Genomic DNA, 25,739 nt, shown 5'->3' with positions numbered 1-25,739 from the left:
TAGGGAGAAGAAGGCTTAAAAAGGACACTAAAGTCCTGATTTTTAGGTGAACAGGGAGAAAAAAGTGCCTATCAACAGAAGGGTTTGGTTTTCCTCCATACATTCCTCAAAGTATGGAGGAAATTCATGACTCATTAATTTGGGAGTCAGATTTACTCTGTGAATTTGATTGCCATGACACCCTCCAGAGAGAGATTTTGGGAGCAACTGGTCACTTCTATTTTTCCAGGAGGACATCAAGACTGTTAGAGGTAAGAGCCCATCACCAGTGTGGATTGGATTAAGGTCACATCAGAAGGTGTGGAGATGGACAACACACCTTTCAACCCCAAAATGTAAGTGCATCCACAGTCTGTTGGTGTAAACAGCAGCTTTGCTTCATTTCAGACCAAATTCATGCCCTGAGCCATCTCTCCAAGATGTAGGGGTTTATGCGAGAGTCTCATATTCCCCCCAGCAAAGTTCTGTAGAACAAAGGTTGGGGAACTGTACCGAAGCACAGTAACCCCAGAGCTCCCACCAGACTCGTGCAATAACATGGCTTTTCATGCTCCACACATGTTCCTTGCAGATCTTACTGCAGGTACAGCAACTCTCCTCAAATCTGGTCACCCTCCAGCAAGAAATGATGCATGCATGGTGAGACAGTGCAGGAAAAGGGCAGAACAACCCCACCCCACCCCACCTCTCATTTTCTGCAAGATTTGGAGAGTTTCTTCCGCTTCATCAATACAATTTTTGTTTTATAGGCTTGGCACCTCTCTGCAAGAAATGGATGAAGGGTGTGGGACACTGAGAGCCAAGGAGTTTGAAGTTAAAAGATGTGATGCTGAACACAAGTGGGTTTGCAAAAAAAAGCCTTTCCTGCTCTGCTCTGTGACACCAAAAGATGGAGAGAAAAGTGATGCCTCCATCTGACAAACATGGACCCCAAAATGCCCATCCCACAAGACACTTGCTGCCAATATTTGGGGTGAAATAGCCCCATCCTCATAGTTACAGCTTTGTAGGAGATTTCAGGGTTCACAAATCCTCTTACCATGAGGATCAAGACCAGTTTTGGGGCACAGATGAACCCCTGAGCTGGAGGATGAGAAAGGCTTGTGCCACAGGCACAGTGTTGATAGAGCTGTGGCATCAATAAAAGCTTATCAAACTGGTTTGCTTCAATTTATTAAAATAACACAGGCAAGAGCATGGCTGGCACATCATACAAAGTTCATATATAAACATTGCAAATTTCAACTCAATAAAGCTTTTGTGAGTGACAGATATTACCTGTATGCATCTCTCCAAGCACAGCTGAAAGAGTCCGCACACTGATGCAGGCAACTGGGTGGATGCAGGCAGCTGCGTCCACCCAGTTTGAGGATCTGGAGGGGTTTGTTTTTCTTCTGAGTTGTTTTTGTTGTTGTTGTTGCTTTTGATGCTGTTTTAGGCTTATTTGTTGCTGTTGTTTTGGAGAGGTTCTTTCTGTTTTGGATTTTGTTTATTTGTTTATTTTTGAGGGGTTTTTGATTGTGGGTTGGGTTTTATTTGGTTGGTTTTGTTGTTTTTACCAAATTCCCTCCCCACCCTTATTTTGATCTCTTTCAAACGGCAGAGAAATCTGCAAGAGGCAGGGAAACTTCTTCAGCTTGGGAGGGGAGGGGAAGGGAGAGGAGGGGAGATATGGTTGATATTCAAGAATCACCTCCTACAAGATCAAAAAGCTCCATCACAACAAGTAGGAAATGAAAGACAGCTGGAGGCTGGAACGACTATGTTGTTCCTAACTGAACTCAAAAGGAAACACGCACAGCAGTGAAAGCTGGGACACATTATGCAGGAGGAGTACAGAGCTGTTGTGATAGCACCAGGAAAGCCAGGGCCAGCCTGGAGTTGAATCTAGCAACATTTCTGCACATGAAGGGGAACAAAAGAGAGTTCTATGTGTAGTTGTAGCAAATAGCAAAAGGAATAAAAGGACAGCTAGGGAAAATGTAAACTCTTCCTGGATAGGGTAGAGGTGCTGATAACAAAGAACATGGAAAAGTCTGAGATATTCAATACTTTCTTTGCCTCCGTGTTTTCTGTCGTTGAGGAATCCCAAGCCCCAGAAAACAGAGGAAAGTTTGGAACATGTCTGGCTCTCCACGAAAGAAAAAGTAGATTAAAGAGAGCTTAAAGAAACTGTTCATATATAAGCTCATGAAGCATTAGAGGTTGGCCCCATAAGTGCTGAGGAAGCTGCATGATGCCACTGCAAGTCCACTCTTTATTACCTCTGAAATGTCATGGCAACTGGGAAAGATTCCTGAAGAGTGGAGGAAAGAAAATGTTACTTCTGTCTTCAAGAATGGCCAAGTGAAACATCAAGGGTACTACAGGCAGAGCAGCTTCACCACAATCTCTGGGAAGATAAAGGAGCAACTAATCCTAGAAGCCATTTTTCCAAACAGCTAAAGCACAACATGATAGTCAGGAATAGTCAACATGGATTTACAAAGAGGAAGCCATGCTTGACTAACCTGATAACTTTCCACAATGTGAATGATGTAACTGTTCTGATGGATGATGGGGGAACAGTGGAAATTGTTTACCTCAACTTCAGTAAGACTTGTGACACTGGCTCCCCTAACAGACTCACAGAACAGCTGGCAAAACACAGGTTAAATAAGCATACAATGAGGTGGATTAAAACAGCCTACCTGCCAGGCCCAGGGTGTTGCGATCACCGGTTTAGAGGCAAGTCATCAGTGGTATATCCAAGGGGTCAGTGTTGAGACCAGCACTGTTAAACATCTTCACCAATCACTATGAGTACATCTTTCAGCAGGTACACAGTACACAACTGGAAGGACTAGCTGATCTATAAGGTGATTGTAGATCAGAGATAAGGTAAGATTCAGAGGGTCTTGGACCAACAGAAAAAGGATGTCTGAGAGAAATCTCTTAAAGGTCAATAAGGATGAATGCAGAGGTCTGCAGCTGGGGAGGAATAACACATAGCATGTTACATGCTGTTACATGCTGTGGCCTGGCTGACTACAGAACAGCCCTGCAGAAAAGGATATTTGAGGATTTTGGTGAACAGCAAGCTGACCATGAGATAGTGATTAAAGCTGATGGCGAAGGTAGCCAACATTGAAAGCAATGTGAAGGGAGGTGGTCTTTTGTCTCTATTCATCACTAAAGCACACATGGAGCACTGTGTCCAGCTATGAGCTCCCCAACACAAAAACAAGATGGACTTACTGGACAGTGAAGATGACTAGGGTATGGGAATATCTTCCATATGAGGAAAGCCTCAAAGAGCTGAGACCACTCAGCCTGGAGAAGAGAGGCTTGGGGGCGTCTTACCCACATGTTCACATACCTGAGGAGGTGGAATGAAGAGTACAATGTCAGGCTCTTTTCAGTGCTGCTCAGAGACAAGAGGCAATGGGCACAAATTGCAAACTATGGAATTCCATCTGAACACAAGAAAACACTGTTCTACTGTGAGACTGGTCAAACACATTGCCCAGAAAGGTTAAGACATTCAATGAGCAACCAGGCATGATCTTGAGATACAAGTTCTAGCTGACCCTGTGTGAGGAAGGGGATTGGTTTCATGAAATGTTTTCCAATAGAAAAAATTCTGTTATTCTGAGATTGTGTGGTTATCTATGACTATCTAATGTGAGGATATAGGGAAGATTAATCCAGATTAATCCATTTTTTCCAGAGATACTTAGTGGAGGGGCAAGAATAAATGGTGTAACTTTTAATTAGATGGAGGGAAAACTCTTTTTTTACCATGGTGATGGTCAGCCCAGAGTGGCTATGAATTCTCTGTCCTTGGAAATATTCAAAACTCAACCACACAAGGCCTCAAGCAGTTTATTCTAACTGCACCTGCTTTAAGGGGAGTTTGGACTAAGTGGCCTCCAGAGGTCCATTTCAAACTGAAGGATTTCATGATTCTCCATGGCTGGATTTAAAGAATGTAACTCATAACAGCTCAACATATTTGTGGTAGCACTTAAAATACATGTGACTTTTAAATATAGGGTTGGTAAAACATGCATACTGAGGAATACAAGACCAGGACCTAGGCAAAGCCAAGTTACTCTAGATAGCTATCATTTTAGATTGGAAATACTGATCACCTGAAATATGTTCCTTTTTATATATAAAAATCACATAAATAGTCAGAAGAACACTGCCCGAGTAATTTTTAGTGCTTTCAAACATTCAGATGGAACACCCCACTGGCTAAACTCAAAGGCTTACAGATGAAACCCCAGAAACCCTTTCCACTAACTTCAATGACTAAAAAAAGAATTTGATTGATCCAAGTAGAACCAGGGCGACTGACACTGTCATACCACCAGGTGCCTAAGCTTACCTGGCCTGTCAGTGAGTGCAAAAAGGCCCAGAGATTTCAAAAGGAAGCAGAAAGCCTAGTTCAAAAATATGAAAAAACCTGCTCATTAAATCCTTACCAAATACGTGCAGATTGGTTTATGTCCAAAATAAAAGGAGAAGGTTAAAAAGAAAAAAATACCTTTAATGTATCTAAATGTGTCTTTTGAATTTGATATTCAGGAATATTGTTTCCTTTCCTAAATATTCCTGACTCGTTAACCTGATTTTCACCAGAAATTTGTCCATGATACAAATGCAATAGTAAAAGTAGACTCAAATAGACTCTGTAATAGGTTGTAAAAATTGTAATCAGATCTTCATCCTTACCATAAATGCTTACCTAATTTTTCCTTCTGTACTGAAGTGGAAGCTCTCCAATAGTTGTCTTCGTGCAGAACTCTATTTTTGGTACTATTCCCTTGATAATAACTGTTAATCACCACATATGCATCACTCTTATAATCAGAACACTTCAAGACCTCCATTGAAACTGCATAATCAGGAGTGACTAAAGGAGGCACTTTAGCTAAAGAAGCCTTACAGCAAATTCACCAGCAAATAACAGTGGCAAAGGACTTTTCCTATGAAAAGCAGAAATTTGATTTTAGTCTGCTCTCTTAATTGGTATAAACTGTACCAATTAAGGGGAACATGATGCACAAGGCCAGCGTGTTCCACACATATGCTTGAGGCACTGACCCAGACACTTGGTAGTGACTTTGACACTTCCTCATAAAGCCAGTATTGTGAAGAAAGGGGAGAAGAAACCCTTGATCTACAAAAAATATACACAGATCATTATTGTGTGAATAGCAGCTCCTTTTGTAGAGTGGTGAACTAGCTTAACCCAAATGACACTTTCTAAAGTGATGTGAAAAAGAAATTCAGATTTACTTTTCAAGGCAAGTAATGCCATGAAAAATACTGTAAAGCCACTAATGATGTCTGACAACAACAACAACAGCTGTTCATTTATCTTAGACTTTGAATTGTGCATTTCTAGAAGCTCCTCTCTTTCTTCTACAAGAACGACAGGGAATTCATGGTACAGTACCTTCAAACTTCATTTGCCCCTACCCTTATGCAGAGAGGATAAAATATAAGCAGTAGTGATAAAGAAGGAAATAATAAGATATGGAAGGAAATACAATGACATATTAGTAATTTGAGTGCAGCATCTGGCTGGCCCAGACCCAGACACAGAAATGAGGTAATGCTGCCATTTCTCCCTCTGGATCTAAGCTAGTTTGAGGGTATCCCTAAACCACCGGTTCCTTCTTTGTCTTCATCAGGTTCTTAAGGACAAAGTTAAAGAATTGTACAATGTAACATTTAGTGAACCTGAACATATATTTCTAAATTTCTATTCCAGGTGCATTGAAAGTATTCCTGTATTAGGCAGAACTTTGTAACAATTAGATTTTTTTAAAGTCTAGTATTTCTATACTTGCAATTTTTACATAATACCTGATTTTGTGATGTGAAATAATGCCATTACTAGTGTGTAGAGTAAGCACAAGAACCTTCTGAATGAATCAGTGCAAAACTAAGTCTACATGAAAGATAACCCTCCCTATTCAAAGCTATCGTATGCTGAAATACGCACATATTAATAAAACTGAAGTCAGTTTCATTGCTTCTTTTGCATAATCTAATCTATAATGTAGTGAGAAGTATGAAAATATAATTATTCTAGGCTGCTGTTGCTCCTTCTAGAAACAATGAACCCTAGAAAGAATAGGCAGTGGGAGGCCTTACAAAAATACAAAAAGTAAAAGACCCTCAAGAGAAGAGTGAGAACAGGCAAAGTGAAAAAAGCAAGGCATGTACATGACATAAAAAAATAGACAGAAATCTGGCATCCCCAAAGGTCACTGGTACAAAACTCTTGAAAATCTTTTAAGTGACTGGACCTTTCACACCATCTGTGGATGAAGGTATATAGCTAAACATAATGTTTTGTTATTAGATCTTAACCAGCCTACAGTGTGTGACTAACAAATTTAGTTGTTAGGAAGGCTGATACTTGATACTTTCTCTTAGCACTTCTATATTCAAAAGTGCACAGGAGCACTCCCCTCTGCTCAAGAGGATCAAGAGATAGTCAATCTCCAGCCCACACAAAATTGCCACTACCACTCCAGACCTTCCTTCTTCAGATAGGTATGATAATCACTAGCTTCAGGCAACTTTCTGGAAAACAAGGAGAAACTGTCATCACTAATTCTCTATCCATACCACAACAGGCAGAAGTCAGCTTGCATTCTGGGAACAGAAAGTCTCCTGTACTCCCTTCATAAAATACACAGTCATCCCCTACTGAAAGAAGAGACACCTATTACAGGGTTGTTATATGGAATTACCATTGCTGTGCAATGAAAACTTCATAAATTTACAAATGTGAATGAATGAGTGAATGTTCTTGACAGAATACTGCTCGTCTCGTGCATAGTGATGCTTTCAGAAGCAGGTGGTAGCTGGAACATCAGTGGGCCTAGGAAGTGTGGTACAGGAATAGCACACATTTAGCAGGATTAATAATTGTTCGATGTTGGAAATGTTTAAGACAGCAGCTACTTTTCAGCATAGTGTCCTTCTCTATTGTCAGGGAACATTTCAGTTTGCGTTCCTGTGAGCCACAGCAAACCAAACCAGAGAAATACAGAAAGCCCAAACCATTTGGTCCTGTACTTGTATATAGGAAAGAACACAACATCATCAGGGGTTTTCCGCCTGCTTGACTAAAAGAATAACTACTTCTCCAGAAAATGGATTATTCAATATATTCCCAGAACTCTTACTTTGCTGCAGCTGATTACTTTGTTTTCTGAACAGGAAATGAAGAGGGTAAGAGGTTGGGAAACCATTTATGTTTGCACTGGTTTTGGAAGATTTGGTTTAGCAGAGCAGTCCTGGAGTGGATGTTGTAATTAACTTTCAAAGCATTAAAGAGAAGTCAAAGTATGTTTGGGATGGACACAACTACAAGTTGTGTCCATCCCAAACATACTTTGTTTGTAAACATACAACTACAAGTTGTATGTTTACAACTTGTAGTTGTAAACATACAACTTGTAGTTGTATGTTTACAAACAAACTTACAAGTTTGTTTGTAAACATACAACTACAAGTGCTACAAGACTTGAAGGCAGACTACTTATTTAGGTAGTAGAGAGTGTCCAGAGCTGAGGATGTAATGCTAGTGCATATTCTATAAAATATGTATAAGGCATGTGTTTATACACAAATTACTAAATCTTGATCTTGATTTCTTGGTGTTTTCAGTGCAATTAGAAGTAGTCTCACACGGGGAAAAGAATTAAATATTCTAATCCGCCTACTGCAGGAATAAAATAAAAATTTTGGTATGAAATTACAACACTCAAATGTTTGTTCAGCAGATATGTCATCATAAAGTAGTGCTGAAAGATAATCACGATCATTTTTTAAATGTATTTCCTCCAGAGAGCCAGCAAGTAGTAAATGAACATTATGTAATTTGGCCAACAAACCATACAGCATGCAAGCAGTGTCTTACAAACTGGGGGTGTAAGTATCCATGTATTACAAGAGAAAAGGTGATGCTTGTCTCTCAAGGACAAGGCACAACACTCAACAACTTCGGCTTTGCTGAAAGCATGACATTATCACTACACAAACCCTAATCAAATGGGGGACCAGTGGAACTGCATGGGAGTACAGCTCAAAGGATAGCACTGCAGGAGCAGATAATAAAAGTTGCACTGATTAACTGACTTGACTTACATATATATGTATATACATATATGCAAAGTTCTGTTTTGTTCCCTAGGGATCTCACTGCTTTTGTGTGAATTCCAAGACTGGGAGCTGGTCATCACACTGGTATCTGTGCAAAGTTGAGTGCAGATGATGGAGGAAGCAAGCTATCTTGGTTACTTTCACAAGATAAAACATGCTTTATGTTTTATAACACAAAGCATATGAGGTACCCTGCATATGCAGATGGGAAGAAGTAAGGTACCCCAGATTACCACGACCAGATGTGATGTGCCTGGGATTATACATACTTGAATGAGGGAGGTGAATCGTCCTGGGTTACCATGGCAAAGTCTTGTAAAGCCCTACACCACACTTGTCTTTAATTCTTTTCTTCCTTCAGAAGCCTATTAACTGTGTTCTGATTAAAGGAGGTCAGTCCTGCTCCATACAGGTGGCACAGCCAGAGAAAGAAAATACTTTCATACACTCCCAGCACAGGAGGCAAGCTATAAGGCACACTGTCAAGTATCTGGCTTAGAAACTACAGCAGGGGTTTTGCCTTCCTGAGGTGTGACACTAAGATGGCCACAATGGATATTCTGCTAAAAAAGCTGCTGCTGCCTTCACTTGGACAGGTTCTGTGTCTTTACAGAAGCAGGGATATGTTCACTTCTAACTAGAAGAAAAACAAACCCTGAAAACCATGTTACAAGGCTGAAAATTTTCTGTAGAAGTTAAAAATGAGACTACCATGTTTGATCATATTCAAAGTTTCATCTTATTTAGTCACACTGCTTTTCTGTCTTTCTAATGGATCACAGCTTTACAACATCCAAGAAAAACTTTTGTGAGTTTTTGACACTCTGAAAAGAAGACAATACTAAGTTTTGCCATATGAGGTCTTACTTGTGCTGTACCAAGGACATCGGTAGGCAGTGGTTCCTCTTGTGAGGAATACACTTTGCTTTTGCCAATATCTTTTAAATTTAAAAAGTTGAAACAAGGTAGTATACCCCACAGTAAAATAAGTAAGCCAAATCTCAAAGCTGCATAATTTGCAGAGCCAAATAACAACAAGAATGAAAACAGATGACATTTGATGCATGAAGGATACGTCAGTACTATAAAGAATTAAGAATGGATATTGTAAAGGGCCAGAATACACTGATGATATTATTAAATCCTTTGGCATTACTTAAAAGAGTCTCATCCCTTTTAGAGGTATTACTGATCAGTCTTTTCTGTCCTGACACACAGAAAAAAAAATGCTTTGCCCAGGAGACAAACAAGCTCTATACACTACACCTAGTTATCTGACAGCATGATACCCACAAAGCTTGCATGAAAGTAATCATACAAGAAAATGAGCACTCTCTGTACTAAACCAGATCACCGTCTTTTTTTTTCCCATTTTTTAGGCTTTTATGTAGAGATAATAATAGCTTATCTCAATTTAGGTTTTGCATCCTTCCCCAGTATCACTGATGTTTTTGAAACAGGAATAATATCACAAATTACCCTTTAATATATCAGCAACTCTTCAAAGCATAAAGCAAAAAGAAAAGGGAAAGATTACTATCTCAAGCAAAATATCTTGAAAAATAGATACCAAATGTAGAAGAAGTATTTGTTACATGGGGAACATAGAGTATATTTTTAATTTGCTGTAACAGAATAATTACCAATTTTAGTAAATAGCCTGCAGTTTTAGAACATACATGCATGCTCCATAATCAATGACCTCAACAATAGCACTCATCTGCCACCCCGTGTCCATTTGCCTTTTTCCCATCTTACAAGAACACACACAAGAATATTAAGCCTGAAGATGACTATCTAATAAGATGAACTTTACATTTTTGTGTGCTGGTTGAATACAACCAGAAAACCAGACTGCTCTCAGAAACAAGAAAATTAGGATGAAGAAACTAAGCATCATGACTGATCCTAACAAATCATTCAAATCAGAAAATAATTTTTTTTCTACTCAAGTGTGTACCCACAATATACAAGAAACTATGGAGTAGAAAGAAATACCAGTGGAGGAGGTCCTTAAATTTATAAGGGAGAGAAAGCTAAGGGGCATGACATAAAACTAACACTAGTATCCTTAGTATCCTGATACTAATATCCTTTACAGTATCAAATCAGTTAGCATATGGAAAAATATTTACTTGCCTATTACCTGAAGATACAAGATAAGTTAATTCAAATTTTATTACATTAAGTGAGGGATGAAAAATAAAATATAGCAGTGTGGCTGAATGATAGAACAGATTTACTGCTTACACCTGGGACTGTAATCAAAAGCTACCCATACAGAAAGTAAGGGAGGAAGAACAGCAAAGGAATGAGAAGAGAGGACAAATGATAGATGAGAAAGGAGATAGATGCAGAGCTACTTTATACTTTGGTTCCATAAGTATTTTTTCTAATATCACTATCATTATTACAAGAATAGATACACACATAAAAGTAGTATCAGGACAGTCAGTCTCTGTGATTGACACCTGATGGATTGTAAAAATGGGACAGTTAGTGGCTTCTGCTTGAGCTTCTATTGATTTTACAGGAATGGCTTGCTCCTGTAAACAAGAACAAAAACCTGAAACCCTGTTAAGACAAAGGAATTCCAAGTGAATTAAAGGTAAGGAATGAAAATATTTTAACAAAACATGTCCTTCTGTAGGTATGACTGACTGTGGAAAATTTACTAGCAATGGCAAAACAGAATGTAGACAGGCCATTGTTATAATTTTTTTTCTCTCCCATATCCCCTACAGGCAATAGATTTTGGCTTTTAAAAGACTGCCTAACCATTAAATGTGACATGACTTGTCACAGACTTCAAAATGCAAAATTGTTGATAGAAAAATAAAAAGCATAGTGTCAGGTTAGGCTAGTGTGTCTGACTAGGTGTCAGAACACAGCCTGTCCTAAGAATGGAAAAATCATGTAATTGATTTGAGGGGAGCTTGCTTGTAAAGGCTGACATTCAAATGGCTCAAATAAATGCAACATAAAGGGGGACCAACATGTACCAGGTCATGTACTCTGGAAACACAGTCAGAGAAACAGACTCATTATGTGAATACAAGGATCTACTTTTTCAATTTTAATTATCACCCCTTCAAATATCATACTTACTTTCTGTATTTTGCTTTCTGCAGCAGGATCTAAAGCACCTTCAAAAATCTTTGGGAAAACAGTAAGAAGCAAATAAATGAATTATAACACATTAAAAAAACAGCATTCACAGGAACACTTTAAAACCTATTCAAAATAATACTCGTATTTTTTGCCAAGCCACCACTAAGCAAATAACTTAGCTAATATTATATATTACTGTGTACTTTAAGATGTGATTTACATTTTTAAAGTTATGCAATGTTTTGGAAAAAACAAAGCTGAAATTTCATATTCATTCATATAGGCATCAACTTCAGAACAGCCTGTAATTTGTAGGGAAAAAATATCAGGTTTACAGTAGCCTGAGTGCAATTCTTTGAACTGTAAGCCAGAAGAACCACAAGTACAATTAGGAAATATATGTTTGAAAAACACTTGAATTCTTAGCGAATCCTACAGAACACATCCCAAATTAAAAGATTAAAAGCTGTGACTCTAAACACCTTAAAGGACAGTAATTTTCCACAGAGATTATAAGCAAATGAGAAAATGTAAGGAAGTTTTCCTTTACGTTTCTGTGTATTATGTAAAGTGTGTTTGAATAACTTATAAAAACAAAATCAGTTAAGATATCACCTGTGAAATACCTTTTAAGAAACAAATTCAAATGCATTTGTCTGCATTTAGCTCTTCTCTATTTTGCTACAATGAATTATGTCTTATTCAAATACTCTTTGCACATCCTGGAGTGAAATTCTGACCCCTTGAAGTAGGAATTTTACTACCGATTTCATTTGGGCATAAATGTTGGACATTCTACCTATTTAGAAAAGATGCATTCAGATGCATTCCTCTTGTTTCATTAATATTTGCTACTCTTTTTTTTTTTTAAGTCATCAGCGTATGTCTTCAAATGACAGCAGTGTTTTCAGACAATATTTTGGCAATAGTCTTTTTTAAAGAGGCCTGACCTAAGCAATGTTTTCTCCTAGAGAATGTGCTACTTCACTGTTTGTCAACACCTACTAATGAAGGTGACAGGCACAAAAAAACCGTAATGTGTGGTAAGACAAAAAATTAACTTATCTAACAAGACCTATTTAATGTGAATTACTTTACTCTTAACCGTAAGTAAACATATAAGAAACTACTCTTTGGAAGTGGGTTATATTTCCCACTTCTGGTCATAACATGACTGTGGGGTTTTATTGCGTAGAGATCAAAGAGTCATGTGTTCAGAGTTGCATTTTCCTTGAGACAGGCCTTAATGACAATGATGCTTTAGTTTCCATGTGTAGTTTTTCACTTGTGTCAAGGACAACAAGAGGGGAAAGTAAAAGCAATCATGCTACTCAAAGAAAAGCCTCTTGAGAGCCAGATGTAAACAATTTCAGAGAAACACACAGGTAGTAAGAGTTATTTGAAAAAACAATCAAGAAGACTTTGGATCAAATAGACAAGAAATATACTGTTCCTCTAAACTTCTTGCATACCTGTTTTGCAAATGGCTTTAACATGAGCTTGCCTGTCAGTAGACACAGGCCTGCTATCTTGCACCATTTTTTAAAAAGTAATCTTCAAACACAACATAAACATATGGTAAAGCACAGGAAAAATACTGAGACTCCTCTTATCATCAGTTCCAGGCGTTTAAATGACATGTAAAAGGGCACTAAAACCACTTGACCATAATTTATTTAGATCTTCATTTACATCACATGTCTTCTATACAGACAGAAATGTTAACAGATAATAGCCATTATAATTATATTATAATATATGTCCACGTGGGAGATGACCTCTCCTTACCACTTACGTCAGCATTCCAGATTACAAAATCTTAAAGAAATGTGAAGTTCCATTTGAGGAATGGGCAGAATAATGCATCTTACTATGTTGAGATACATGTGAAACAAGAATAACCTACCACCTGTAAAGAGAAATAAGACAACACCTGAATTACATATCATACAAGACTTGAAGCATCAGTTTCTATCCCAAAACACACAACAAACCAAAGACACCTTTTCAAAGCACACCTTATGAGACAAGAGAGGAGTAACAGGAAGAAGGCATTCATTCTGCCTCTTTGTGTTGATCAAAGATGCACAAACTGAGAAATATGTTGGTTTCTCAGCCAGAAACACACCAGGAAATGTAACTTTACGAAAGAAAAGGATACTTTCACACGAAATTCCTCAGTCTAGTCTTAGGCATGTGCACCAGTCCAGGTCTGCAGGACGCTATCTCAGAATGGACTCAGTGGCCCTCGGTTTATTACTGATAACCTCAAAATGCCAGGTTTAGAGCTATCATTGGGAGTCGTCTCATTTTGTATTTTTGGCTTTTATCGTCCTTTGAAACAGGGACTTAATTTAATAGGCCTTGGCATTACACAGAAACATTTGATTACAAGAAAATGATTGAGTGAAAACTTTTTTTCTTCTATCTGATGAGAACTCTTGTGAGCAACATACTAGTATTACAGCAGTAATCCCTTTGTTATATAAACAATGCACAGCAACACGTCCCCTACCTTCCCATTTAATCTAAAGCTTTCCTGGCATATTTTTCTCGCAGACTTTACACCTGCGACCCCTAAAGAATCAGCCAGCACCTCCTGTTTGGAGGAAGAGCTAAATAGCCAATCCATGGGTAAAAATGGGGGCTACAACGAGAGCACATTTTAATCATTACGGGGGTGCTATCACAAAGGTATGGCCTCATTATATGCTAACTTCCATTCCCAGAGGAGAGCCAAGCTATTTCGACACCCTAGACTGCACCCCAAGAGCTCTTAGGACTGAAGGATCGTATATGCACGTACACACACACACATACACACATATACGGTAGTTTGCCAGCGCCGTGCGGCACCGGCCTTCCAGCGGCTCGGAAAAGGCAGGGTCAGGGAAAGGCATAGGGACAACAGACGGCAGAGGACAGGGGCAGCGGCAGGTCAGACACAGTGACAGGAGCAGGGACAAGGGCGGACGTACCACGCCGGCACCGGCAACACCAAATGCCAGCACCGGGCAGGAGCCGCGGCCGAGCTCGCCCCGCCCGCCCCGCTGTCTTCATTGCCGCCCCGGAGGCGCGCCCGCCACTCGCCCCTCCCGCCGCGCCGAGGGCGGGCGTTCCCGGCCGCGCTCCGATCGGCGGAAGTGTCGCTGCCCCAGTTCCGGCGAACGGATCGCGCCGCCGGGACGGCACCGGGCATGGCGCTGTGGCAGCCGGGCTCCCGGGACGGCGGCGCCCCGGAGGAGGAGGACGAGGAGCAGACGCAGGCTGCCGCTTTCCGACAGCGCTTGCCGGAGGTGCAGGTACGCCCGCGCCCCGGGCCGTAGCCCCGGCCCCTCGCCCCGCGTCTGGCGCCCGGGGGCGCGGTGTGGGCCGGTGCCGGGCGGCGCAGCCCGCGGAGGGGCGGCGGTGGGAGCGGGGTCGCCGTGTCGGGACGGAGCCGTGCGGGAGCGCCCGCTGGGGCTCCGAGGGCCGGCGGGAACAGGTGGGGTCTGGCGGGCCGCCCTGGGTAACAGCTCCACCGCGGGCAGGCGATGCCGAGGAAGCTGGGTTGGAGTTATCCCAGCGTCCCCGTGCCCAAGGGGCAGATAGGTAGGCGGTGTGTTCTTCTGTCGGCCAGGGCGAGGCGGCGATTTATAAACGCGTTGCAAGGAATTCTGTGTGGTCTCGCAAGGAGCTGCCATTACGTTCCTTTTCCAAAGGTGGAATTTTTTTCTTGTTACTGCAGAAATAAAATTATTGTAATTCTCAAACAAAGTTGGGACAATAAGTTTGATTTACTTGCGTTAAAGTTGCCTTCAGATAGTTTTTCACAAATTGTCCTTCGTGTGCCCCTGCCAGAGGCTATCAGCTCTGCAGATTTCATAACGTGGCAGTGGAAGGCTGAGGAGCTAATGCATATGGATGCATTTTTCTTCAGTCTTGGTGGGAAAGGCTTAGCATATTACTGAGTGGAAATTCTGAGCACATACCTGGAAATAATATAAATAGGGTTGCTTAAGATGTTCCTTTCTCTCCCAGCTATGAGTAGTGACATCCTCAACAGATTTGACCTAAAGGAGCATGTGTTTGTTCTGGGCCTTGGCTACTTTATGACTTAAATACCACTTTTGTGTCAGTTCAAGAGAGGATGTTGGCCATTTGTTTGGGTACTAATTCTGAAATGCAGGCAGCAGCAATTACTTTCTGTTGTGATCTGACGTCATAAGCCAAATAGTTTCTTATCAGAAATGTATATTCAGAGTATTCTCACATTTGGCTGCTGCTAATGTTCCAGCCCTAAAGATAGCTAGAGGGATTTCAGCTGCATCAAAATTATTTTTGCAGTCTGGAGACTATTGCTGATAGCAGCACATGATCCATGATTTTGCAAATACACTTAATAAACATGGGGTGACTTGAGTTGGAGATCTCTTTCTAGAAGACCTAGCTGTACATTGCCATGCTTTATCACTTCTGCTGTTATAATGCTGCATATCTAAGGTGCCTTCCAGGTGCATTATTATTAGCTTTGGGATTTAGGCCAGTCTGCTACTATAGAAACTGTAAATCAACAATTTTCTCTCCATAAATAGCATGTCTGATTTTCCTCACAGACATACAACCAAGGGATTGAATTAGCCTGCCAAAAAGAAAGAGAGTTTGTGAAGCACTCTGTAGAATGCACATGGAACCTAGCAGAAGCCCAGCAAAAATTTGGTAGTTTAGCACTGCATAATTCAGAATCCTGTGATCAGGAATCTGCTCAAGCAAGGACTGAAGCTGCCGAGTTGAGATGGAGAGAGGAAGAGTGGAGAAGAAAAGAAGAAGCACTAAACCAGAGGGAACGACAGAATCTATGGAACACAGATCCTGTTAGTAAAGAAGTTTTTAATAAGGTATGACCTGTATCATTGTGCAGGGAAGCAAGTGCTAGCCTCTTTTGTTCATTCCAGTTGTTACTAGTCTCTGAGTGTCTTCTGTGTCTTGTGCGGTGCAAAAACAATGTGTCACTCACCTCTGTGCCTGGGAAGGTCATGGAATAGACCTTTCTAGGAGCTGTGCTCAGGCACATGTAGGACAGGGAGGTACTTCAGGGCATTCTGTATAGCTGTACCAAGGACAGGTCCTGCCAGACCAATTCAGTGGCCTTATCTATGACCTATGACAAGGTGACAGCATCAGTGGACCGATGAAGGGTTACAGATGTCATTTATCAGGACCTCTTCAAAGCTTTGGATGTGGTCTCCTACAGCATCCTTCTCTCTTAAACTGGAGAGATATGGATTTGATGAGTGAAGTGTTAAGTGGATAAGAAAGTGGTTGGTTGGTGGCATGCAAAGGGTAGTGATCAATGGCTCAGAGTCTGAATGGACACCAGGGGCCAGTGGTGTCCTTCAGGGGTCTCTACTGGGACCACTGTTACTTAATGTCTTCATTAAACAGACGGATTGAGGCCACTCTCAGCAAGTTTGCAGATGATATCAAGCTGAGTGGCATGGTTGTCAGACCTGAAGGAGTTCTTCCAGAGGACCCAAACAAGATGGAGAAGTGGGTCCATGGGGATCTCATGTGTTTTAACAAGGCCATGTTCAAGGTGCTGCACCTGGGTTGGGGCAACCCCAGGTACCAACACAGGCTGGGCATGAACAGACCAGAGCAGCCCTGCTGAGAAGGGCTTGGGGTGCGGGTGGGTGAGAGGCTGGGCCTGACCCAGCCATGGGCACTCGCAGCCCAGAAAGCCAAACGTGTCCTGGGCTGCATCCAGAGCAGAGGTGGGCAGCAGGGCCAGGGAAGGGATTCTACCCCTCTGCTCTACTGAGACCTGCCTGCAAAGTCCCTTCTGGGGTCCCTGCTACAAGAAGGACTCCTGTTGGAGCCGCTCCAGAGGAGCGCTACAGAGCTGATCAGAGGGCTAGAGCACCTTTCCTGTGAGGAAAGGCTGGGAGAGCTGGGGTTGTTCAGCTTGAAGAAGGAAGAGGCTTTGCGGACCCTAATTTACCTTCATGTGACCCTTCAGTACTTAAAGGGTCCTTATAAAAAAGATGGAGAAAAACATTTTTTTATCACAGCCTGTCCTGACAGGACAAGAGGGAAGGGCTTTAAACTGAAAGATGATAGATTTAGATTGGATATAAGGAAGACTTTTTTTTATTATTAGGTTATCAACACACTGGAACAGGTTGCCCTGGGAAGCTGTAAAAACCCAATCCCTAGAAGCAACAGAGGTCAAATTGGAGTGGTCTAGGAGCAGCCTAATCCAGTGGTAGATGTTCTTGCCTGGGCAGGGAGGGTTGAAGCTCTATGGTCTTTAAATGTCCCATCGAACCCAGAATATGAAACTTAGTTTGTTTCTAATACTGTCTACTGTAATACAAACTATTTAGCCTAATACTGTCTACTGTAAAACAAATTATTTAGCATGAACTTTTTCTAATAGTAAGATCTTATCTTTGATTTCACAATTTAATTTCAACAGCTATCAATGCCTTTTACTGAGCTCTAAAGTCACGAGCCAGACACAGTGAAGTGAAAAATAGGACCCTTTTATGAAGGGTCCCTTCAGGTGCACAACACGGCGAAATACAGGCTGAAAAATGTGCCAAAGGTACACCTGTGGCATAGAGCAACTACAGTTTTGTAAGTGTAGGAAATTAGCATAATTGACAAGAGTGCCCAATTAGAAACACAGATGTTGAGGTAATTCCCCCTCTTGGTTCAACTCTCTTCTGAAGCCCCCATTCCTCTCTAGTTCTTTATGGGAGAGTGTTGTCCTTGGTCTCAGAAGAAACTAGATGAGGATTGAGCTTTTAGGAATGTGTTTTGTCTTTCTTGCTAACCAAGTAGGTAAAATTCTAGCTATGAATCTATATAGTTGTACAATAATAGGCTACAGAGCTACAAGTAGACATGAAGAATATATAAAAGCAAAAATCAGTTTGGCACCACTAGCACATCTCCTAATTTGTCCTGATCCAGACTGCAATGTACATGATTCTCATGACTAACAAATCAGTAAGTTCCTATATGAAAACACAAGTTTTTCAGAGACTATAAGGAAACTTTGAAATTTTGAAACTTTCTGAAAAAAGACCTCCGCAACTCTAAAACTAGAACATAGTCATTTAAATAGTAACATATTAAAGTATAATAACTCCTTTATATGACTAAACAGTATGTGTGGAGTTTGTGATAGTACAATATTTCTCTTCCTCAGAGTTTTATTAATCAAAAAAGAAAAGAAATTGAAGATGAGGCTGTGTCGGAACCACTTATGCAAAAACATGAACAGAAAATTAGACACTTCGGTGAGTCTGTTTTCCAATGTCTTGTGGTTCTTACAGAATTTGTGTTGCTCCTTCTTGTACAGAATGAATGCTAATCAATAAAAGACCTAAATGACAGACTGTTCAGTTTTATTTTATCAGGACTCCAGGGATATTCTACACCAGTGCGAAAAGGCAGGAACATTCCTAGACATATAAGTCATGTATATAAAAGTGCATAGGTCATCCACGGCTCTCTCCTTTTTTAAAGGAGATTAAGTTAAATGTTTTATTAAATGATTTTCTGACATCTGTTAATCTGTAAGGGTAATGGCTGATTAAATGGGCATGTTTGTTAACACCTACAGTGAGAGTATGTATGCTCAGAATTGTGTGTTTAAAACGATACTTATTTATCCACTAGGTGTCACTTTAGCTCTGTTGTAATTGTTAAACCCGATTGAGCACACATCTGATCTTGTAATCTAAAATTTTTATGGTTCTCTGAAGTGCTTGCCATTCAGGCTGGTTTCATGCTATAGTATAGTACAGCCATATTTGGAATTCTGGAACAATTTAGAATAAGACTAAATTGGCAGAATTCAGTTGTTCTTACAAAGTTGTTTTTACTAATTTTTTGGCTTCTGAGGGACTTAAAGCTCTTTTAAAGAAAAAGCTTTGAGCCCTGTTAGCCTTAGCAAGCTTTTCAAGTGTCAAGTTAAGGCACAGCACTGTCAAAAGTATGCAAATAGTAGTAATAGGCACAGGTTCTCTTAATTACCTTAACTGTTCAGCGTGATGATATTGGAATCAGAAAACATCTCTCCTGCTATGCATTTCAGCAAGTAAAAAAAAAAGAGGCTGTCTTGTAGGCTTCCTAGCTAGAGTTGGGCAAAATTACTTTTTGTCTAAATTCAAATTAGACTGTTAAAGAATCAACATTGTTACAGAAGGTAATTTTTTTAGTACTTCCTGAGTTCAAAGCCATGTTATTATTTTAATGTGTGATACATAAGTCCACTATAGAAAGCCACAGTACATTAGTCCTTTCTGAAGTCGCTTGTTCCATGCTAGCTGCTGCCAAGGGGCAGTGTGGACTTCACTAAATTGCATGAGTCCTGCTTCTGGATCTTCCTCTGGCTTCAAAGCAATGAAGAACCTACACAGAAGAACTTGAAAACAGTCAAAATAAATACAAGCTGTTGCTTTCTCTTTCAGCATTTGTTTGCTAGAATTAAGATAATTCAATGGTAATGACCTGAGATAATCTTTAGCTCAGTTATAATTAGGTGCTGATAGACAGGTGAAGCTGTACATCTGGTATCTGTTGCCAGTAATGACTGTCAGAGATACTTGAAGGGGACAACTTTAAGAAGTGCTATGAGTATTGAGTTCTGATTTGTACATTCAGCTTGTTACCTGAAGGTAGTGCCATGATACCACCATTCAAAGTTCTGCTAAACTTTCTAATACTGGTGTGGGTTTGTTTTTTGAGATCAAACTGTTTGTAAAATTAATCTGAATTCTCTAAACATCTAGCAAACTGTATGTTAGAAGCACTTTAATTTTTGACAGATTACAGGTTCTGTTGTTTAGGGCAAACATTTAGAGTATTTGTGTTTGTTAGAATCACTTAATGTAAATCTCTGTTCATAAACTTTCTAAACTATTTGATCTTGTAACAAATAGATATCTACACCTCTTGTTAGCTTGTGAGAATGATTAAAAATATCAGCATTACTAGAAGTGCATGACTATATAATCGACTATTAATATCCTTAAAGACTAATTATGCCTTCTAGTAATGCTCTTTCAGCATTGTTTAGATGTATAAATTCCCAAATTTAGCTGCATGCTGTTATTCTGAGGTTAGTAAACTGCCAAGTTGTTATGTATAGTTGATGCATTAAATCATTTATCTGTTTAGAATATCTTAACTGTGTTTCTCTTATTAGGTATGCTGAGCAGATGGGATGATAGTCAAAGGTTTTTGTCTGATCACCCATACCTTGTATGCGAAGAAACATCTCGGTATCTCATGTTGTGGTGTTTTCATCTAGAAGCTGAACAGGTATGAAGATGTTTAATCTTTGGAAGCATGCATTTCCCCATTTGCACAGTAGAAAGGTGACCAATTTCATTAACTGTTTAACTGTTCTTCCAGGTCTCTCTATTGATAGTGCATTGTCACATTTATGTCTACTTATAGCTAATTATGAGTCCTCTTCCTTCTGTAAGCATCAGTTCACATCTGCTTAGGAACTGGAACAAAAGGAAATTCTGTTGAATTTTAGAAATATAATCTCAGGAAATTTCTTTCAATCAGAACTTTTACTTTTTTTCTTTTTATCAGAAAAGAGCTCTGATGGAGCAAGTAGCACACCAAGCAGTTGTAATGCAGTTTATTATAGAAATTGCCAGAAGCTGCAATGTGGATCCAAGAGGATGTTTTCGTCTCTTTTTCCAAAAAGCCAAAGTAAGTCAATTTAGGTAATAATGTTAGAAACTCATGTGAGGCTAAATAAATTTTTGACTGATTTAGGCTTATGGGACAGTGTTTTGCTGCTAAAACTGTGTTTTAGCAGTTATTTTCTAGATAGAATACTTTGTTATAATTCTGGTTCTGCAAATGAAAGCTTAGTGGATTTTGCTTGTTGTAGGCGGAAAGCAAGATGCAGCTGGGGGACAGCAGGTGTGTTATGGACAAGTAATAACTAACTAACAGCAGCAAACACCAACTGATCTTAAACTGGTCTGACTGTTGACTAATTACACATTGTTTTCAAAGTTTAGTTACATGTTGTCGCAACTTTTCCATTTCATCTGCCCCTTAAAGTGAGGCAGCTATATAAATAGTGTCCCTTTCTCATGACTGAAATGGGGCAATCCAGAGCTTTGTAGGAAAAAGGTGTGAAAACTGAAATTGATTTGCTATAGACTGTATTCAGTTGTTCAAGACTCTATAATGGATCTTAATATTGCCTAAAAGTGTGTAGTTAAAATATGTGTTCGTTTGTGCTTTACTTTTTGACCACAAAAGGGCTTCAACAAGCACCTGTTGTAACGATACCTTCTGAGTTGGAATAAATTACAGGCTAAAATTAGATTAAGTTTTACATGTTCTCAGATGAATCAGCTACTTTACTTATGCATATAAATGCTACAGATTGTCTTAAAAAGAAATCTACATGAAACATAACTTCAAATTGACTAACATTATTCCTGAGTGGTTCACAGTTGTTGTTCCCTAAAAGGTATAACATGTCATTACTGCATGGATTTTTTTCAGCACTGTGTAAGCTTAAAATTCAAAAGCAAATCTGGCTGAAGAACAAATACTTCATTTTTCTTTTTGCAGACAGGAGAAGGCTACTTTGAGGCCTTTAAAAGTGAACTTGAGGCATTCAAGGCAAGAGTGAGAATCTGGTCACAATCACATGGCTTTCAAACTATGTTACTCCATGATCTCAATGTCAGTCCTGGTTGTGTGGGAGAGTGGACATCTTTTTTACAGGTAGGTTGATTTCCAAGACATAATTTAATTAATGCAGGATTAGGTCCTGCCTAGAAAAGCTGTGTCTTTGAGATATAAAGAGGATTATTTCTGGACTTGCTGGTCCTTGGGATATATAATGTAGTGTTATTAATACAAAAGGCGTTTATGGCCAGCTTTCTTTTTACTTGCTGGAATTCTCAGCATCAGCATAAGGTCAAAAGTATATGTTTGTTCATTGCCTTTACATTTCATGCCTAAAATAAACACTTCATGATAAAACTGATCAGATCCTAGAACTGTATTCCCAGTCATCACCACAAGCAGTGTAAAATCATGGGATCAGACAAGTAAGTTAGAGAATCACAGAATGGTTTGAGTTGTAGCAGACTCTAAAGATCATCTAGTTCCAAACTCTCTGCCATGGCACCGACACTGTTCATAAGCCAAACAGCCCCATCCAGCCTGGCCTTGAACACTGCCAGGGACCCCACAACTTCTCTGGGCAAGAGAAGTCTAAGGTACAAGGAAGACACAAAAAAACACTTAGGTGTTTTTTGCAGTTCCAGTTATGGCCACATTCTGGAATGAAGAAACAACTTAAAATATTGTCAAAAATTATGTATTAGGAAAGGAGTCACAATTGAAAGTACTTGTTTGAAATAATTTGATTAAAGTACCTCTCCGAGGTAGATCAAACAGCTGAATTTTATATAAATGTGCAGTTAGGTGCTAGAAAAACTAAGACCAAATATAAGATATGCTAGCAAATTTTCAAAATCCTTGACACAGTGACATAATACTGGTTGATGATGTTTTCAGACCTTACTTCCTTTCTGTTGTAAATTTGTCTCATCATAAGATAGGCAATGCAAACAGTCTATGTTTCTCTCTTTTTCTCCCTTCATCTTACAAATTACAAAGCATTAAGCTGTCAGTTTTTCATTTGTTGCAGAACACAGGAGATCTACAAGGTTCCATAAACACAGATGTCTGCAGTTTCAACTCTGTGATACAAAGAGATGAAGAAGAATCTAAAATGATGGACACATTATAGTACTTTTAAGACTGAGGCCAACTACTCTTATTTTCCTTTTTTTTTTTTTTTTTTTTTTCCAAAGAAACAAACATGGCTATTTTCTTGACACTTATTTTTCTGGGTACTGCACTTTATTTTTTGTGTCAGATTTTTGTTGGTTTTATTTGATTTGGGTGGGGGGGGACTTTGAAGGGTGGGTAATTAAGAAAAAACTTGTAATATTGTTTGAAATGTGCTGCTAGGTTTTTAGTTGTCCTTGAAGAGCAGGGTTCTTATATTGCCGAATGTGAAACTGGATGTGTTTTCTGCTACTAACCTTGCCTTTCATGATTTCAGAAATTGAACATCTGCACAAATACAATGTTTACAAGAAGCAGCAGATTCTTGGTAGAATCTGCTATTGTCTTACTACAGATGTGGATATGTTTTACTCTGAATATTGGAGATTGCAACTGTATTCATGCTATCTTGCTGACAGTATAAGCACTCAAATTTGGTTATCACTAATAGCAATAAATCAGTATCTGGTATCAGTATTTCTGATCTGAATGGATTAGATTAAAACACTGGCTTTCTACCTCTACGAAGGGGATTTAAATGTTGTATTGTACTTTCATTAAACATAACTTGGTTTAATCCTAAAACATAAGCAACACTTGTCTAAAATTGAGTGCTGGGTTGTATGATTTCTGGGAGTCGTCTTCTCTTCTTGTTCATCAGGCTAATTTCAGATTATTTTTTTTAAACCAAGTCTTGTTGTGGTTGAAGTAATTGATGAAGGGAACTTGTACAAGGGTTAGGCTAAGGCCTCAGTTTAAACAAAAAACTTTGTTACAAGTCACATAGGGTGAGGTGTCATGCACTGTTTGAAAGTTACTTCATATGTTATTCAACCAAAGTGGGTTTCTGACATTGTCAACTCAGACACTAAGTGGAAAAGCATTAAAAGCTTCTTGTTTAAGAAGCTGGAAATCCAAATAGATTTTCTAGACAACAGATCCTTGCACAGAACCTTGCTCTCTAGAACCCTGCTCTGCTTTTCTCACTTGCTGCTATTGCAGCAGGTCTGTCTATAAAAATGTATACTTTAATTGGAAGACTAGCAAAGACAGCTTATGCCCCAGGTAATGGCATCCATGCATATTCTTCATCCATTAATGAATTGTTCTGATTTGATGTAGGTTTGGAAGGCATATTGATTTCAAAAGTTCAGTGGTCATAGCCTACCTCCAGTTTTTGATTCATGCAGAATAACCAAAGGGAGTGCCACACGCTGATGTGGAGTGGCTGGAAAGCTGCCCTCAGGAAAAGGAGCTGGGGCTGCTGGGGACAGTGACTGAATGTGAGCCCAGGTGGCCAAGAAGGCCAATGGCATCCTGGCCTGTACCAGCAACAGTGTGGCCAGCAGGAGCAGGGCAGGGATTGTCCCCTGTACTCAGCACTGGTGAGGCTGCACTTCAGATCCTGTGTTCAGTTTTGGGCCCTTTACTTCAGGAAGGACATGGAGCTGCTGGAGCCTGTCTGGAGAGAGGCAGTGGTGCTGGTGAAGCAGTGGAGCACAGGTCCTGTGAGGAGCAGCTGATTGAGTTGGGGTTATTCAGGCTGGAGAAAAGGAGGCTCAGGGACACATTACCACTCTACAGCTGCCTGAAAGGAGGGTATAGCTGGCTGGGGTTTGGCCTCTTCTCCCAGCTAAGAAGTAACAGGACGAGAGGAAATGGCCTCAAGTTGTGCCCAGAGAGGTTCAGGTTGGACATCAGGAGGACTCCCTTCACTGAAAGGATTGCCAAGCATTGGAATGGGCTGCCCATGGAAGTGTTGGAACCACCATCCCTGGAAGTGTTTAAGAAATGACTGGACATGGCACCTAGAGCTGTGAGTCATTTGGCAGGGTGATGGTCAGAGGTTGAACTCAATGATTTTGTAAGTTTTTTTCCAACCTTAATGATTGTATGATTCTCTGATTCTGTGAAATAGAATCCAGTAATTTTCAGTTTTGCCTACAGCCAAGATGTGGAAAAGTCTAAGTCTGCAGAATATGCCAGAGTATTAGTACCAATGCAATAGCAGATACACTCATAGAACTAGCTTTCCATATGACTTCTGCTCTCTAGCCTTCTTTTGCAAACAGACTGAAGATTAAAGAGCAAGGAGCAGTTCTGTCCCACATGCAAATTTGAGATAAAAAAATAAAAATTTCTACTGATTCTGGTTAAACTTGACAGGTATTCCAGGAAGGGGTAAGTAAACACTACCTCCTCCTTAATAATTAGTTAAATATTAAGGGAAACTTAAGGAAAACAAGTAACTTCAGGTTGTTTTTTAACTGAATGTTATATGCAAGGGTAGTAAGGGCAGCATAGCACAGTGACTTGCTACCCTTAGCAGTGGAGCAATTGATCTAACAACCTATTACACAGTAGAAGTTCTTTTTTAAGTTTCCAAGGGGATAAAACTGTATGGTGCAGAAATAAGTGTCAAATAAAAAGGAGATTCCCTCCCCCCTCCTCCTTCTGCTTTACTGAAATTTATGTATGCTGGTGAAAAAAAAATTTTACTTTTTTATTGAAATCAAAATGTAATAATACAAGCAGCTAACCAGGGTTTCTCACTAATATGTAGGCATTTCCTCAAGAGGACAGTACAAGTGGTTAATCTTCTTGGCAAGCTTTCTTTAAAT

At 39.8% G+C, this 25,739-nt stretch overlaps 1 protein-coding gene and 1 long non-coding RNA gene across 2 annotated transcripts; one reads left to right on the top strand and one right to left on the bottom strand.

Annotated features, from left to right (window-relative positions):
- Positions 1-924: 924 nt before the first annotated feature.
- Positions 925-14,418, bottom strand: LOC127061009 (uncharacterized). Its single transcript, XR_007780376.1, has 4 exons — positions 14,262-14,418; positions 11,281-13,192; positions 3,238-3,358; positions 925-2,851 (listed from the first exon to the last, which is right to left on the bottom strand). It is a non-coding gene; the product is annotated as an uncharacterized LOC127061009 (long non-coding RNA).
- CDC37L1 (cell division cycle 37 like 1, HSP90 cochaperone) lies at positions 14,380-23,725 on the top strand. The gene is made up of 7 exons (XM_009098991.4): positions 14,380-14,585; positions 15,879-16,160; positions 18,479-18,569; positions 20,483-20,598; positions 20,881-21,003; positions 21,886-22,041; positions 22,976-23,725. The coding sequence occupies exons 1-7, from the start codon at positions 14,481-14,483 to the stop codon at positions 23,075-23,077; spliced, it is 975 nt and encodes a 324-aa protein (XP_009097239.2). The 5' UTR covers positions 14,380-14,480; the 3' UTR covers positions 23,078-23,725.
- The last annotated feature ends 2,014 nt before the right edge of the window (positions 23,726-25,739 follow it).

The sequence above is a fragment of the Serinus canaria genome, chromosome Z (assembly GCF_022539315.1).
Source record: "Serinus canaria isolate serCan28SL12 chromosome Z, serCan2020, whole genome shotgun sequence".
Taxonomy (NCBI): Eukaryota; Metazoa; Chordata; class Aves; order Passeriformes; family Fringillidae; genus Serinus; species Serinus canaria.
The sequence above is the reverse complement of the archived record's forward strand: the minus strand, read 5'-3'. Positions and strand labels throughout refer to the sequence as shown.